Source organism: Genypterus blacodes, unplaced genomic scaffold, assembly GCF_046128005.1.
Source record: "Genypterus blacodes isolate CSIRO-AG114 ecotype Tasmania unplaced genomic scaffold, CSIRO-AGI_Gbla_v1 ptg000076l_1, whole genome shotgun sequence".
In the NCBI taxonomy this organism is placed as follows: Eukaryota; Metazoa; Chordata; class Actinopteri; order Ophidiiformes; family Ophidiidae; genus Genypterus; species Genypterus blacodes.
In genome coordinates, this window is record NW_027466885.1 from 1,537,005 (window position 1) to 1,555,122 (window position 18,118).

Here is an 18,118-nt window from a genome sequence, read left to right on the forward strand (position 1 = left end):
CAATGACCCACACCCAGCGCTTATTTGAGTTATTATGCTATTTATTTATTTTTGGTGTGTTCATTAATGTGTGTCTTCAAATTGTATTTCCCGTAAATGTGTTACTGTCATACATCATAGTACAGTACATGCCCTGCAATGACAACTGCACAAACTTCACAAAACAAAACAACTATTTATATGTATGCATAATCACTCAAAATATATATTTTTTTAAATATGTGTTTAATTGTGGGATAAGTATTTTCTAAATGTTAACCCATCCAGTAAAGGTGCCGGCTGGCTTCCTCGCGCGCTCGGAGTATCGTAACTTTTCGGTCATTTCCGTCGTTGTGTCGTCGTCGCTTCTCTTCATGTTGCCTCCATTTTGCTCTCCTGTGTATTTGTGTACGGGCTCATTGTGTTGTTGTAAACGGGACAGAGAACAAAGTCGAAATAAGAGGTTCTAACCAATCACTCCGGAAATGGATGGGTAATATTTATGTTTCCTTATTGATCAAGCCGCGTTCATTGTGAGCTTGAATAAGCTCTATAAAGGAGGCTCGTTAGCTTGTGTTAACGGGTTTCCATAGCCACGCGCGCTCCCGTGTTAAGGAAGTGCTAATGGATGTGTTTGCTAACCATCACGGTGTCTTTACATCAACAGGCGTAATGGCTGTTTTAAAAGAATTTGTTGCGTTGACCGCTTTGTGAAAAAATTAAACAGGTCGCATAGCCATTCTTTGTTTCAAGTCACCTGCGGCGTGAAGCGGCTAGCATGTACAAAGCTATGCTACGTTAGCATCGCACTGTTCATTGATTTATGTAAGAGCTAACTGGCTAAGCTAAGCGATCTTTAGCTAACCAAGGGGAGCTTCAGCTAGCCAAGCGGCACTGTATCAGTCTTTTGCCTTTTCCATAAAACATAGCGATAAATTAACAAATAACTAAACACACCGCAACCACTAGAAGCATGGCAAGCCTATGTATCAGACATAGGGACGGAGTTAGTAGAATAATGTGGTTCTGCCGTGGTATGTGTAGTCAACAGGCAAGGGAACGCATGTGGAGGTGGCTAAGTCTGAATTTAACATTAACATGCTGTATTTACTACAAACTAGATATGTAGCTGTGAGCAAGCATACTTGAATTTATGATGAGTTCAGTCTAGTTATGGAAGTTGCTTCATCTAGTGATATATTGAATTTTTATGTAAATACAGTGGTCGTTGAGGGTGCTGTGAAAGATGCATTTATTGTTAAAGTGTATCAAATAAACATGATTTTATGTTGCATTTCTATGTAGAATTGGAGATATCTTGAGTGACCTATAGTTAAGGCCAATATTTACTATGCTTTCCATAACTGCTTGACCGGGAGGACCTGCTAGGGTCCACATGAACTTAATTGAATTCAACATCATTTTGTAACATAATCAACATTTTATTGAGAGGTTGACTTGTTTTGATCAAATTTCTTATTGAGCTTTCTTTTTTTCTTTCAGCATCAGTGATGTTGGCGTCGGAGTAAAGGTGAGATTCAAGATCTTCGTGTCTTTTGTTAACTGGAATCATAGGAGTGTTGTGTGGTGGTGTATTGTGATGTAGACACTGTAGGTGTAAAAAATGTTGGTATATATATATATATACACACACAAGAAAAATCCACTGTATCTTGCATACGGGTATTCTGTACATGATGTACCTTCGCACAGTCACATTGATAAAATCAGGCTTGTATCGAATCCATTACATTATGTAAAAAATAATGATTTTTTTTTAGGGTTTGCATTATAACTTAGACATGCAGCATAGGTGAACTCGAAATTTGCCTGTTGATGTGAATGGCAGTGTGACTCAGTTGGCAAGCCAAGGGCACATTAGTAACTTTAACAACAGATTTTATTGAAGTAAACTCATCCCTTGCAAATCTCTCGGCCATCTTGTGAGCCCTTCACCGTTCTGCTCTTGTTTTTTTTTGGCCTTTTACATCACTGACACCTGCCGTGACACTATGAACATGCATGAGATGGATGCAAACAAACATGCCACAACAATTATGACTTTTTACATTTTAAAGGTACCTTACTTAATGCTACACCCTGTTTACTTCAAAGCAATACACTTTTCTTTGTGTGAATGCACTGAGGTTCTGGCTACCTAACATGATTTGTCGAGTGCCAGCTGCATTTCTGTCTGCACAAAATAAAGTTAAAGTCCTCCCTTGAAGGTAAACGGAAGAGTCATAAAATACTGATTCCTCTGGTATGTTTGGTCTTTCTTGCCCTGTTTATTTCATCAATATGTCCTGTCGGAGACAAAAGAGAGTTGCCAGCTGTTGGGGTGGAATAATTTCTCTGCTTCCTCAAGCTCATGCACTGTGAGCTCACATTTTAGCCAATGTCCGACAACTTTATTACTTTTCAATTTATTTGTGCCATGTGGATCTACCAGGGCCTGCAACATCGAGTTTATCTTAACCATATAGAATTCTAGTGACAGTAGCACAATTGGTTCAAATTCAGTCAGACGGAAACAAGGAGGGGGCGTATGAAGCTATTACAAAGTTGTGTGTGTAATGAGTCCCTAGCCAGGTTCCTCGTCATCCCATCAGTCAGGTTTAAGAGCGCATGGCGCCTGTCAGCTTCCCAGAGCCTTTCGGGACCTCGAGCAGCTCCGGATGAAATGACACATCTTGACATCTTAAATTCAGCAAGATTAAACTTAAACCAACAAAGGAGCAGCCTGGCCACTCTTGTGCTTCTTTAATGCCCATTTTCACCTACTCCATCCCACCTGCCTTTCACTCCTTTAAACTGTCTTTAGAGAGTTCCGTTTTTTATTATTGTCTTTCGAGTTTCAATCTGGGAAGTAGAAATGTTTTCTCTCCATTATTTTACAGCTGTGTCTGACTGTCTTGTCTTTTCTTTTCCTGTAGAGAGGATCAGACGAGATGAGTATGTACAACAGTCCCAACTCTGGCATGAGCAGTATCAGTGGTGAGTTCGTTCCGACCACCCGCAAATAGGGAGGGGATTGATGTTATCTGTGTTCTATTGGTGATGACTGAAGGCTTTTCAAAAGATCTGAAGATTTAAGGATTATGAAAAGCGAAATAGCCTTTGTGAGTAGATGTCTTCCCTCACAGAAGTAATTTACTGTCTGAGTAACACAATTTCTCAGTAGGTGGGCAGCCACACACCACAGCACTTGACTGGAGTATATGTAGTGGATGCCTTTGTGCATTTTAATGCCTCTGTACAACTCAAATGATCAGATCTGAAATGATAATTTAAAATCTACAATCGGTAACACAGTCCCTTAAATATTTCTAATCTCATATATTGCGGATAACACAAAAACAAAATGGTTGAGGTTCTTAATCACCTACTTTACCGACTGATTTTATCAGTACAAAAACATATTGTCCAATTATTGTCTACCTATGTTGTTATTAACCATAAACAGTACTCTGTGAAATAATAGGAACTCATTTGCTGACTCAGGAAGGAGTCAGGGTGGCATTTATCCTTATTTCCCCAAAGAAATGTGCTCTGTTATTAAAGAGTCACATAATCTTTCACAGTCTAAAAAATGATCCTAATTCAGTTATTTTCCTGGCCAAGTAAATGGTCCATTACATGTACTGTACACTCCATGTGCGTGTGACTGGAAGAACACAAACACACACACATCGTGGTGTGTAATGACCAAAGCTCATTGATGTTTCTAGAACAGGGAATAAACTGAAAACATTCTGTAGTTTCATCTCGGCAAATCCACTGTTGTAAACTTGTGTCCAGACAGAAATGAGAGATTTTACAGTTCTGAAGCAAATTCCTGACTTGACTCATCTATGAAGAATAGTGATAGTAGACACAAGTCATGATACTGTTTTCAAAATTTAAGTCTCTAAATATTTGCCTGCTCCGCACAAAACTGTCAGGAAGTGGTCATTATGTTCCATCTAATTGAGTGGCATGCGGGCCCCTCCTGGTGCCCTCTGTCCGTCTGGCTGCACTATTGAATGGATGGAGACTCTGGAGAGAGTCTAGGTCAGCGGTCGGCAACCTGCAGCTCTTTTGCCTATCTTTAGTGGCTCCCTGTGGCTTTGACAAGAAATTATATTTGAAATGATCAAGTTTTTAAATCTATTAAATTTCAGCAACTTATATGTAGCCTGCATCTACCACCTGGCTTCTTTTCCTCTGGGAATGAGAGAAAGAGAGCAACTTTGGAAACTGCAAAATGCAGAGAAGAGCAGATGTACTTGAAAGAATCGGGTCAAATCTCCAAACTCCGTACCACCATGTGTAAGGTTTACTCAAAGGCTTTGGGAGATATCTGTTTGGCCGAAGGAATAAAACAAATCCTCATTGGCCAAATGTCACATTGTTCCAGTTTCTTTTAACGAGTCAGAATAAACCATCATTTGGGAAAGCATGTAACATTTGTACAATTTAAACTGGGATTGACATAGCACTTGTGGTTATTGGGACGTTGAGACATTACTGACAAAACAAGGAACATTTGTGACTTGCCTCTGTTGGTTGTTGTACCAAAGTATATGAATGTATGAATTTAAAATGTAGCTTGATACAGTGTTCAGTATAAAGTGCAGATAATCAATGATGATGCTGACATTTCAGATGGAACATCCAATGGCAGTGATAGCAAAAAACTGAAAGTGGATGAGGCCCCCCCATCTCGCGTGCTTCACATCAGGAAGCTGCCCAACGAGGCCTCAGAGACTGAGGTCATTGCCCTTGGCTTGCCTTTTGGAAAGGTCACCAACATCCTCACTCTGAAGGGAAAGAACCAGGTAAGTGGAAGAAACTGATATTAAGTATTGGTAGCACCATAATGGTTTAACACTTTTCTTACCCCCTGTTTTTGCCCCAATTTTGCCTTTTGCTGCTTATTTCCTATACATTGACTGCCACGCCATTTGTGGGGAGATGAGGGTAGTTCACACTGGTGGTGTGCAGTAATTAGACTAGACATACAAGAGCTGGATTTAATAATTAAAACTTGCAGTAATTGGACACATTTTATGCTTGTGTTTATGCTTATAACTCCGCATGACAGAAACACCAGCAACGTTGGGAATTTAAGAAGACACTTGTACCACTAGATCACACATTTTCAATCACAGAGTTTATTAATCTGAATTCAAGCCCAAGTCCAATAAATCTAATTTGGACATGAAATGTTTTAGTTGGACATCAATACCCTTCAGCATGAGTAATAAAACCCTTTATAAAGCATAGAGCTGTGCTCCAACACTTAAAAGGTTTTATGAGGCATTTTTTCCACGGTATCCCTCGGCATCCAAGGGTGTGCCAATTTTACTTATTAAACATATAATCTATAGGACCTAAATATGAGCATTTTGGGGATAACCCTAAATGAATTAAACATGTAGAAGAAAGTTACCTAGTCTTGTCATGCACGTTACACATGCTTTTTGCAAAGCTAACCTAAGAGGTGACCCATCTACATCAAGCATGGGGCAATGCCGAGCCACTACAAATGCTAATAATGCGATATAATTCAGCTTTATTGTGTTTTTTTGTAATCCCAGGCCTTCTTGGAGATGGGGACAGAGGAGGCAGCCATCACTATGGTTAACTACTACACCACAGTTACTCCTCATGTGCGTAATGTCCCTGTGTTCATCCAGTACTCCAATCACAAAGAGCTCAAGACAGATGCTGGCAATCAAGTAAGTAGAGAGAGAATAATGGATATCATGTTTGACACATTTCACGAACTGAATTAGGCAAATAGTTGTGTAATGGCAGAATGCTATGAAATCCATCCATCGACACCGCTTACTCTGCAGTTTTCCCTTCTTCCTGCCGTGCATGTAAACACACCGACATGTTTTCTCTTGCCACAGCGGACCCAGGCAGTGCTCCAGGCAGTTTCTGCTGTCCAGTCCGGCGGGTCACCAAGCTCGGACATACAAGAGGCTCTGGCTGCTGCGTCTAGTCCCGTGCTCCGCATTATCATTGATAACATGTTCTACCCTGTTACGCTGGATGTACTCCAACAGGTACAAATATGTCATTCTGTGGATCAGTCATACTTGTTTTGTTTGCTCATGAAGCCATTTACAACAGTACCTGTTCTCAATGTTTTCCTGCCGGGTTTTAACAATAATATGATGTAATGTTAACCGATATCATTTGTCAGTTTTCATCGGCAAGTTTCTCTAGGCTTTTATTAAACATTGATATATAGAAATACTAAGAAATAGCACAATCCACTTTGAAAATAATATTTCTCTTAATTTACTGAAGTCAAAAACCTTTTTATGTCAGAAAATCACCACGAGAGAAAGAATTTAAAAAGATATAACAATCTCAACATTTGTACGTAATAAAACATTTTACCTATCTTACTACCAAATGTCTCCCCTGGGATGTTTTGGAAAGTGCAGGGTCAGTGCTCAAGTATGTCATTTTACTTTGTTGACAGATTTTCTCCAAGTTTGGCACAGTCATGAAGATAATAACTTTCACCAAGAACAATCAGTTCCAGGCCCTCCTTCAGTTCAGCGACCCTGTGAATGCTCAGCATGCCAAACTGGTGAGAGAATGAATGAATCACCCACTTACTGTCTAGATCTGTTGGCCTCTGTACATTGCAACAATGAACGTAGAAGCTGACAAACGAGTGTAATGACATCTCCCCCCGCCAGGCACTGGATGGCCAGAACATCTACAACTCGTGTTGCACGTTGCGCATCGACTTCTCAAAGTTGGTCAACTTAAATGTCAAGTACAACAACGATAAGAGCCGTGATTACACACGACCAGAGCTGCCGGCAGGTGACGGCCAGCCAAGTGTCGACTCCTCAATGGCCGCAGCCTTCAGCAAGGACTCCAACTCCCTGCTCGGTAAGATCCCAGGTAGATCAATTTTTTTTCCTACTCTGTCCTTTTTTCTTTGTCTTTGAACTGTTCAGACCGATCCAGCCTGGTCTAAGCAACAGTTCTGTATGATAGCACCCACTGGCCAGGGGATTTTTAAATTGATCATGCATGGAATTCTACTGTTGACTATGATGCCATGTGATAACAGATTGCTTATATAACCTTCACTGAAAGTTCAATTTGGTCTAGAAATGTAGGTATTAATTTACTTTAGGGGTGTAATGGTGTCAACCTTTTTAATCCCAACAGCTGCGAGCACTGTCCCTTGTTAGAGAAAACACTGATAGAACTGAGACTGTGGCCCTAAAACTATGATACATAGACAGTTATAACTCTTAATAGATAAATCATTTTCCCTTTCAACTGTAGATATTGAATGTGACACTTGCTGTTGAATTCCAATGCAAATACTAAGCATTGTTTTGAAGGACTGAAAAGTTCATCGTTACCTACAGTTATTGTTTAAGTAGTGTGTTCCTTTGTTGATTGACTTTGTAAGGCTGTGGCATAGCTCTGCTCCCCATTCTTTGATTGTTTTTTATTCCCCCTGCCAGGAGCCCTGAACCCTCTGAGTGCGGCAGCAGCTGCTGCTGCTGCAGCTGGGAGGGTGGCCCTAGCTGGACAGACAGGGGCCAGTGGTGTCCTGTTGGTCAGCAACCTTAACGAGGAGGTCAGTAACATCCAGACACATACCAGCCATATGGACTCCCACCCTACCCCTGGCTGGTTCTTGCCGGTTATCCCTTTCATGCTACCATCTCCATTTTCATTGTCGTGTGTCTCTTGTACAGTCTCTTATACTTGTACAATTGCAGCATGTTTAATCTGAGAGCTCAGTCATCAAACCAATTCAATTTGGAACATTTCGAGATGGATCTTCTTGGCTGTTATAGTAGTATGAGGAACTCTGAAGGAAGACAGACACTGTAAGAGTTGATTTGTTACCCCTAATTTGCATTAAGCATGATCTGATTTCCCAAAGTCAAAGCAATGCGAGCCTAAATCCCTCTGCAGGTTCCACCATTTTGCTGATACATATAGAACAAGTTATATTAAAAATCCTCAATAGATGAATATGTGGTGAGGTTTCATTCAGCGTGCAGAGCCACCTTATCAAGATTTGAGTGTGAGCATAGGAATCCCAGGTTTGTCTTTGGACGATCTCTATGGGTGTTTTAATTATGCAGTGTCAGTTAATGCAGACGTACTCATTCAGTGTCTGCTTGGCTTTAGTGTTGCATCATCGCAAATAATCCCTGAACCGTCATAAGGCACGGAGGAGAAATGATCACAATTCGTACTATACTTAGGAATCCAAAGCGGACCCGGGCCGTGCTATACCATCTGTTTTGTAATGAAGACTTTTTTGTCCAACCTTTTTCTTTGCTCCATTTTGTGTTCCCCACATAAATGTTGTCTTTTTTTTGGTCAAGACTCATAATATCCATGTAACAAAGGGGGGGGGGGGGGGGGGTTACTATCTGTCACCATACCAATACCTCCCCTTCTTTCTTCCTCAGATGATTTGCCCTTCTATCTCTAATGTCGAACTGTATCTAACTCGGCTAACTGTCTTTCTGTTTTTCTCTCTAAGCTCTCTTCTCCTCCTCTCCTCAGCTCATATGAAAGCTCGTCTGAAAGCTCATATGAAATCACTCTGTGGCCTCTTAGCCTCTTGTGTCACATGTTTTGGAACGAGACAACCTGCCTCTTCTCTGGAACACTTGTCTTTGCTCCCTCTCTCTCTACCCTTTTAAGAAACCGTGACAAAATAGCACCAAAATCTCCCACCTAACGCCTCCTCTTTCACTCTCGAGTCTTGTTTGTTTTCTCTGTTCTCTCGGGCCGTGATTGGGTGTCACACCGGCGCATCCGCAGTATCCAAACCCGTGGATGTTTAGATACTGTGCCTAAGCTTTTTTTTTTTCTGTCTCTTGACTTGTGTGGACGCCGCATTTGACTCAAGCGGCCTCCACATCAACTCTTGCATGCCAAAATTGTACCGTAGACGCAGGTTTAATTGCATGGTCTCTTAATTTACCCCTCCCTCAGAATCTCCCTGTTCTTAGGTTAGGTGTTATTTCTCTCCTGCCGAAAGATTTGTCAATCTTCAGGTTCTGCTGCATGTTGTTTTCTACCCCCATGGTTATGAGTTCTATTGCTGATTTTCTTATTATTTTGACATGAATGTACCTTTACCCCATGCTTGTCCAGGGTGAAATACATTTTGGCGCAAGTTACCTGCTGTTTTTTGACGAAAAGAAAACATTGATCCAAGCCATTATCTCTGACCAAACTACCTGCATTATTCCAGTGTACTGACCTATATTTTATTTTTTGTCCCCCCTCTTCACTTTATATTTTCCCCCCAATTTGCATTTGCCTCCCTATTCATAATTCTCTCTCTCTCTCCCCTCCTTCTCCCTCTCTCTCACTCTCGCTTGTTCTCTCACTCTCCCTCTCTCTCTCTCTCTCTCTCCCTCCCCACCCTCCTCCTTTCCCCACCATCCTTTCCTCCCCCTCTTTGGCACCCTCCATTCCATGCGCTGGTCGATGATTTTCATCTGCTCCCCCTCCCCCCAAAATCACCTCGTCATCTCCTTCCTTCCTTCCTTCCTTCCTTCCTCCCTCCACCTCCTCAAACATTTTAATGGCCCCCGAAAATTCTTCCCGACTCTTCTTCCTCCTCGCCCTGCCCCCTCCCACATGACCCACCACCACTCCATCACTCTACCGGGGGGAAAACAAAACCACCATTCCTCCTACCTACCTCCGTTCTGGATCGATCTGTCCATCTCTACCTCCGCTCCGCTCCGACTCTTCTACCTCTCTACCTGTCTCACGCTGCTTGTTGCTCTTCTCTCCCTCTAAAGATGGTTACGCCCCAAAGTCTGTTTACCCTCTTCGGTATGTTATCGTTAGCTCTCTCTCTCTCTCTCTCTCTCTCTCTTGCTCTCTCTATCTCTCTCTCTCTCGGTTTCTCTCTTTGTTTCTCTCTCTCTCTCTCTCTCTCTCTCTCTCTCTCTTGTCTCTCTATCCTTCTCTCGTCTCTGCATCTCTCCTCTCTCTCCTTCTCTCATTCTTCTACCTTCTCTGTTTGTTGTAAGTCCACTCTATCTTTGAGACATTATTCATTATTATTACCAGCCGATGTATATTTGTTTGCACACAGTAGCTTGTTTGGTAATTTGTAAAACAGTTTGTCCCCCATTCATTGGTTTGGGTTAATGTTTATTACTTTACCCCCGAAATAGATTCTGATAATTTGATAATGCACGTCAGGTCTTATTTTTGCATGCCGTTACTTCTTTGTAGCCATCTGACACAGCCTGATAACTTATCTGTTTAGAGGGTGTCTCTTTTCTCCTTCTCTCTTCTCTCTACACACCTCTCACTCTCAACTTCTACTGTAAATCTCTAGTGTGTACTCTGCTGTTCTCTCCTCTTTGTTTCTTGTCTGAAATGCCCTCTCCGGTGCTAACTTTTGTTTTTCTTAACTGTCTGCTTTCTCTCCACCTCACCTCTTCCCCTGCCTGGCTGTGGCTCTAATGCAGGAGTGTATGGTGATGTCCAGAGGGTGAAAATTCTATACAATAAGAAGGACAGTTCCCTCATTCAGATGTCTGATGGCAACCAAGCCCAGCTTGGTGAGCACTGAGTCATTATTCTCTTCAATTCTACATCCCTGTGTTGTTTAAGGAGGATATTTTGTGTTGTGTTCATTTAGTTTTTTTTCTCACGCACTCACGCACTCACGCACACAGACAATCACAGACTGTCAGACGCAGTGATGGACACACACACACACACACACACACACACACACACACACACACACACACACACACACACACACACACACACACACACACACATTGACAGTCACGCAGAGACAGACAAACTCACTTTATTGATCCTAAGGGAAATTCAAATGTGCAGTTGCTCGCGCGCACATCCATCAATTAAAGCAAACCACAGAAAAAGAGGAGGATAGATGAACAGAAAGAATGAAGCAACATAGGGACGCAAATACATACAGTATATCACGTATTCATCACAGCATAACACCAAGTCAGTTCAACTTCAGGGATATCAATCTGTCCGTTTAGGAAGCACAAGTGATCATGGATCAATTTCATCTGCTTTGGTGCAAATGAAAGTGACAACAGGTGCAAAGCAAGACGACCCCCAAAAAGATCTGGGTTTCTCTCCTTATCCTTCCGGGCTATTTCTTCTCTAGTTTTGAGTTCTACTAGTGTCCTTGTCACTTCTGGTAGCATGAGGCGGTATCTGCAGCCCAATCAGGTTCTCCAAAGGTAGTCCATCTCCTCCAGGTTGGCACATTCATAGGTGCGGTCGCAGGAAGGTTTGCTTTGTCTCAAGAGCACCAAGAAGAGCTGGACAGGGCCCTAGAAGTGCATCAACCCAGAAGCAGGACAGATATCTGCTCCTTAATGTGAGGAGAAAGGGAGAAGCGCTGCCAGAGCCCTACAAAATTGATCTCCAGCAGGTTTTTAAACAATTGATGGCCGACTGCTGTTAGGAACCGGAATGACATCCTGATGGTGCACAGATTGATATCCCTGCCCTTTATGTGACTTGGTGTTACACTCTAACTGTTCCTTTAATTTGAGCAGTGTGTGTGTGTGTGTGTGTGTGTATACGTGTGTGTATATATTTAAAGTTTTGGTTCAGTTTGAAAAGTAAATGTGTCTTTTCTTTGGCTTAAGCAATGAGCCATTTGAACGGCCAAAAGATGTACGGGAAGATCATCAGAGTTACGCTCTCAAAGCACCAGACGGTGGCACTGCCCCGCGACGGACTGGACGACCAGGGCCTGACCAAAGACTTCACAAACTCCCCACTCCACCGCTTCAAGAAGCCGGGATCGAAGAACTTCCAGAACATCTTCCCACCCTCTGCCACACTCCACCTCTCCAACGTCCCGTAAGTGTGGAGCGAGTCGGCCGAGGAGGTTGTAGTATCGCAATAATATCACAAATAGACCCGGGTTCTTCAGCTGAGCCATCTGGGTCTTTTCAAGGTCCGGCCAACGACCCACCAGTGTTGGCCGGTGTTGGTTGTTGTCTGTCCTCCCAGGTTTAAGCCCCTGGGTTAAGGGTTGAGTCCCGTCATGGCTGCCAGGTCTCTACCATATGGGGCTTATATACAATCGGGGGTCTGCGCCAACGGGACTTGACTGGTGCTCTTGGCCTGGTGCGGATGTGTGAGACTTATTGATTGTGTGGGCAGCATCTGTGTCTGTCATCATAATGACATGCGTATCTGTAAATGGTGTCGACCCGGAGAAGCCTGATCAGAGGAGCCATTTTTGTTCCCACTGGCTTCTACCAGGAAAATGTTAACAGATATTCAGATGTTCTCAATTATTCAAAAATGAAGAAGACAAAAATGAACAAAGTGTACCTTTCTGTCCTCATTGTGTCCTCGCCTGAGGGGGGTTTGTTTATGTTGGCTGCATTCTTTCATTGACTGTCCTCTGTGACCTTCATTTTCACAGACAAGATGTGGCTGAAGATGACTTGCGGCTGCTATTCTCCAACGCAGGAGGCACCGTGAAAGCGTTCAAGTTTTTCCAGTAAGTAGACCACTGACAGCCAAAGCAGCCACATTTTCCCACTGAGACTTAACTTAAGTGTAACTCCAGCTTAGAACAGGCTTCGTCTTTCCACCTTTTCGGTCCTTGTGCGTCTTATGTGTTCAACCTCAAAAAACAAATTGTCTATGGTAGTTACCAAGGTTTTAATATTTTTCAGGGATCGGAAAATGGCTCTGATTCAGATGTCAACTGTAGAGGAAGCGATTCAAGCCTTGATTGACCTTCACAACTACAACATGGGTGGCAATCAACATTTGAGGGTGTCATTCTCCAAGTCTACCATTTAGGATTCTGTCCCAGGATCTCCTGACAGTGCCGTGGCTTTACTGTCTCGAAGCCGGCAATCGGTAGACTGTGTCTGGACACTTGGGGGGGCCGCACTCATAGGTTGCATTTGTTGTTACTGTCATTCCTTGAGGCTGGTACTTTGATTTAGATCACTGTTTTGTTGAACAAAGTGTAGTTGTTGTACCAGTGCAGATACAGGATCCTTTCATCTTCCCTCTAACTGCACCTCTTTATTTTTATGTCAAGCTGAATATCGTTTTCATCCATTGTCCCCCCTGTATAATAGTTTGATGCTCATCATTTGTTCAAATCCTTTTTTAGTTGAAATAATACTTGCGTGCCTTACTTGACAATATCAACTGTTTCTATTGCTGGACGTGTTCATTAAAATCCTCATTCTCTTGGAGGAGCATTGATATTGGACACTTTGGGGGAGTTAGTGAGAAAGTAAGCTGTTATATTCCAAACCATTTTTGAAGCTTTTCTGTCAAGTAGTAATATTTTTGTTTGATTTCAGAGATCCAGACATTCAAAACAATTTTTTTTTCTTTTTTTTTTTTCTTTTTTTTTAGCATCAGGGAAATGTAAATTTCGAAGTCAAAGACGTGAATTTTTATAGCAACCTGTGATAGGCAATGTAACTTGAATTCCATTACTCCACAAGTATGTTCATCAGGGGATAGTTCTCCCGAGCATTAAAATCAAAATTCATGCTTCAGATAAAACCACATTAACACGGCTTGTGGCTAAGTATTTCTTCATTGGTGTTTTTTTTTTTAAGTCTTTCATGCTTTTTTCCCCTATAGTGATTAGGTGTACTCGTCAGTGACAATGTTTTCTAAGCATGTGTAGTTCTTTTACCAGAAGGTCAGAAAGTGTTGCATGCTGTGGAAGGAATTAGAATTTAAGTCCACTGTGATTTCATTGTCCTGTGACGGTTTACTTGAGAGGGCTACTCAGTTGGACCAAAGTTCATGTGCCTTTAGTGTTTTTGATTTGATAAATTTTAACCAAATCCCAGCATTGAATCGAAACTCTTAAAGTTTGAATTTCAGCAACGTGCCGAGAATTTTAACCATAAATTCCGTTTTTCTTTTCTTCTTCTTTTCTTAAATCCCTAACAGGACTTCTCCACTTGATAGGTGTTTGTTCTCGACTATGGTTAATGGATAGTTTTCTCAGTGTGACTTTATACATGGTAAAATGTAAGAATCTGGTTTAGCTTGGAGGAGGCACAATTAAAGACTGAATGTTTTTCTAACAAGGAGAGGTACGATTTGGTTTTTCTTGCTGTTTACTTTTTCCCTCTCGTGTTTTCTAGTGTACTCTGCATTACCTCTGTAGCATGCCCAATAAAATTCTTCTGTAGCTCTTCATTCAGCTCTTCTGTCTCTCTTCGGTCCCTTCCTCCTCCTGTCTGCTGTGTTCAGGAACCATCTCCAGTCCCGGGTTGGGAAAGAGGCCAAAATCCATTTTGTAGCCACTTGAGAACAAGCTGTAATAAGCTAGATTGAGCCCTCTGATGGTACTAATTCACTGGTGAAGAATTCTGTTTTCTTCATGCCTTTTCCACCCTGCCAGCTGAAACAATATATACTGTATATCCGGTGTCTTCTCTCCTCTGGTAGTTGCATACTTTCTAATGAGTCTCTAAGGCCCTCATGCTCTCCTGACAATCTCTCATCTATCACTTGCTATCATTTATGAAGTTACATTAGGGTCCTCGATTGTCATCTTTCTAAGCTTTATATGTTGCGTTATTAAAGGATTTCTAGAATCTTCAGGCCAAATTAATCCAGGCAAGAGCACAGAATGGCTAAAGGATCCAGTATACTTCAACAGATGAGACCAAATGGCCAAAGAACGGGCACATACTACTGTCCTTCAACTGGATTTAGTATTCTGCAAAAGCATATTGCAGACCTATGGACTGAAGGAGGGTTAAGGCTTAGCAGAACAAATAGCTTATAATTTCACTGAAATATTGTGACACTACTTTAAGAATTTAGCCACCAATCCCTACTGCACATGAGAGATGTGGGAGGTGACATCGCATGTTAATAGTTCACATGGCCACGACTAAGACAAATAGGTAGAGGCCATGACTTATTAAAAGCATGGGAATGTACTAATCCTCCCGTGGTCACAAGGTAATGAGGTAATTATGTTGATATTATCCCATAACAAGAAACGCCATCATCAGGACGTCATGGACATTAATGAAGCTTTTCTTTATGTTTTTTTAAGTAGGTATGATATTCAAAGACATAATAGAGACATTAACATGCACACGTGGTTGCTAGTATTAGCTGTGGGTCCTGTAGTTCCTGAAATGGCAGTGATGATTTAATGAAGGACGTCACCTCTGCTCTTTTATACTCATGTATGTGAACGGATTGGAAGAACTGTGACTTGTGGATGTCTTATCCTATGCTTCTCCCAGGACAGTGGCCTTGACCCTCACTAAGTTCCAATCCTCTTTTCCTTTGTGACTGGTTTAAGTTGAGTGCTGGACTTAAAATGGCGCCAGTTGGATTGTGATATACCGTATATGAATGAGCTGGATATGCTGCGTGAAGTTATTTCCCCTTACCGATATTAAATCTAGTGTTAAGTAAGTTGAAATTGAAATCTGAAGTCTAAGTTACTTTAACAATAATAGGAACCCAGTAGGCCTGAACCCCTGATGATTGCACTCAACCACTGAGGTTCAATTTGTGTCCAGCTTTAGCCCACTGAATGATAAAGTTGCTTGGCTTTGTGTTGCTATAAGCAGGTGTTGCTTCATCGGGGACTCGGCCCATCGGCGTGACTTTGTGATGATGGACGTCCTGTCACGCTCGCTCTGATAAAGATGACGCTCCAGAGTCAGGCCCTGGGACGGAGCAGATGACCCCATCCATCATAATGCAGACACAGCGCTGCTTTATTACCAATGCATTGCGCTTTTATTTAGCAATCTTTAAATGGAAGTGCTTGCATCCTGGATCTTGCTCTCTAAACAAAGATGACATGATGTATCAGGGCAGAGGGGCTGAGCCAATCAATAGCTGGTCTGACCAATGCATCACCAGGGCAGGACATTGTGATCCTGCTCTCCATCACTGACGGCAAAGGATGGGACAAAGGCTTGTCTTTATATGTCAAAGACCCTCATGGATTTTTTCTGTCTTCCTCACCATTAATAGCTACAGCCAGCGAAAGCTTTTCAGATGCCTGGGTTAACATTTAGACCTAAGGAATGCATATTTTAGATAACATTCACAGTTAAGTAAGGCAGTCTTTTACTCGCTAGACAAGGTAAATAAACAATCTTTCTTATATTATGGTATATTTATCATATGGCACTGATTCTGTGACATTCTTGCGAGCAGTCTACCATCATAGACTTTGAATATAGTCCAGATTATTCAGTGAATAAAGGAAAGAGGTAAGATCTCAGCATGCAGGCCTGTTGAAAAATCAAGACCAATACATTTGGAACCAGAGCATTTAGATTAGATTAGATTCAACTGTATTGTCATTAAAGTCACAGGTACAAGCAACAAAATGCCTCTAACCAGAAGTGCATTAGTCATAATTAAATAGTATGTTACAATGATTTAATATATGCTACAGTGGAGTATTTACAGTAGAGTATATACAGTAGTGCAAAGAATGATTTTACAGCCCAGGTATAGTTCAGGACTTAAACTCTGTCCAATCTTGGTCAGTAATAGTGTTAGTGTAGTGAGAAGATTGGACACATCAGCTGATTCTCTCTCTCTCTATCCTGCATCAATTGCTCAATATTACACCCCGTGACTGGACTGACCACTTCTCTGGCCCCGTGTGGGGTCCTCAGGTCAGCTATTTTCCAGCTCCGTGGCCCCTGAGCTGTCTCAATGGTAGACGGCTTCTCGCCCTGAGTGGTGCCGGTGTGTGTACACTTACAGGGACCTCTCTCCACCACCTCCTTCCCTCCCTACCATTTCTCATCCCCCGCTAACTCCCCACCATCCAAAATTGCCAAGCAGCTCCACCTGCAACATCTTCAGCTGTACCTGCTTACCTGAAATGCTCCCCCAACTACCGGCATGAACTGCTGCCCCAGGAGAGAAACTCTCACTCTCTCTCTCTCTCTCTCGCTCGCTCTCTCTCTCTCTCTCTCTCTCTCTCTCGCTCTCTCTCGTCTCCGTCTTACATGTTATGTCCTAATGCATGACTATGTTTACTGCTCTTCATGATTTTTTGTACCTTTGTATAATCCCTCTCAAATTTCCTTGCCATTCCGACTTGCACGTCTTAAAACACAACCAAGCTGTAACAAGTTCTGGAATCCATCTTTTCCTAATTGAATTAGATTAACTTAATTGTGCACCACGAACCAACTACTTGTGAGTATTTCTGTCTCATTTGCATTCATTATGGTGTTTTGTTTATCTCCATCTTGGAGCCTAAATTCTTGTTTGTCTTGTTAGTTGTTTCACAAGTCAGATACAGGCACAAATGTGGAACTGGGCATCGAGACATGTAGTGTAAATGTAGCCACAGCCAACCTGGTGTTAGGGTCATCACCATGATTCCCAAGATGCTTCTTACACTCAGTCAAACGTTTTGTAAGCCCTCCTCCTCCTCCTCCTCCTCCTGCCCCTCAGTGAGTCAGTGGGTGTATTGAAGCTACTGTCAACTATTAAGGTTCTACTGCAGATCATTTTCAAATGATGAGCAGGTCTACTGTCATCATCACAACAAAGCAGGCAGGTGTGAAATTATAGGATGCATTCCTGTAAATGATCCAAAGCTGGATGCAGAATTGTTATCAGAAAAACAAAGCTGGTGCATTGCATGTATTTAAAAAGCTTAATACATGCACGGATAAACTCTGTATTGAAGAGCAGAAGGTGTTTAGGGCAGCAACTGAACCTGTATCAGCTCTCATAGGTGTGCAAATCATTGAGACCGCACTGATCCGGACTTTGATTTAATGGAATAAAATGTGTCTTAGCTTCCTGAAGGCATTTCTAAAAGTCAGCTGGAGTCCTCACACATTTCACCAAATGTTAACATGTCTGAATCCAGTCGGTACATTTGGCCTCGGGTCTTCCTCGTTAATCCAGTCGAGTTTCCTTTAACTGTACATCTGCTGATTCCCCTGGTGATCAAATCAGGCATCCGTTTTTCTCTCAGTGCCTGACATTTTGAATTATTAGAAGGAATACAGGAAAATGAAAATGTGAGAAATTCCTGTTCTTTTGAAGTTCTCTAGCAGGAACAAATATAGAGATTTCTATTTCAGGGCTTGTGTACTTA

General features: G+C 42.0%; 1 protein-coding gene across 2 annotated transcripts; it reads left to right on the top strand.

The window, feature by feature from the left end:
* The first annotated feature begins 335 nt into the window (after nt 1-335).
* LOC143006783 (polypyrimidine tract-binding protein 2-like) lies at nt 336-14,202 on the top strand. 2 transcript variants are annotated; one of them, XM_076158068.1, is made up of 14 exons: nt 336-472; nt 1,483-1,510; nt 2,916-2,976; nt 4,627-4,799; nt 5,562-5,702; nt 5,880-6,035; nt 6,461-6,571; nt 6,684-6,894; nt 7,473-7,588; nt 9,792-9,825; nt 10,473-10,565; nt 11,649-11,865; nt 12,440-12,517; nt 12,696-14,202. In XM_076158068.1, the coding sequence occupies exons 1-14, from the start codon at nt 465-467 to the stop codon at nt 12,823-12,825; spliced, it is 1,557 nt and encodes a 518-aa protein (XP_076014183.1). In that variant the 5' UTR covers nt 336-464; the 3' UTR covers nt 12,826-14,202. The 2 variants fall into 2 exon arrangements, with proteins under 2 accessions (XP_076014183.1, XP_076014184.1); XM_076158069.1 differs by having other exon boundaries at nt 6,684-6,882.
* Nucleotides 14,203-18,118: the final 3,916 nt, after the last annotated feature.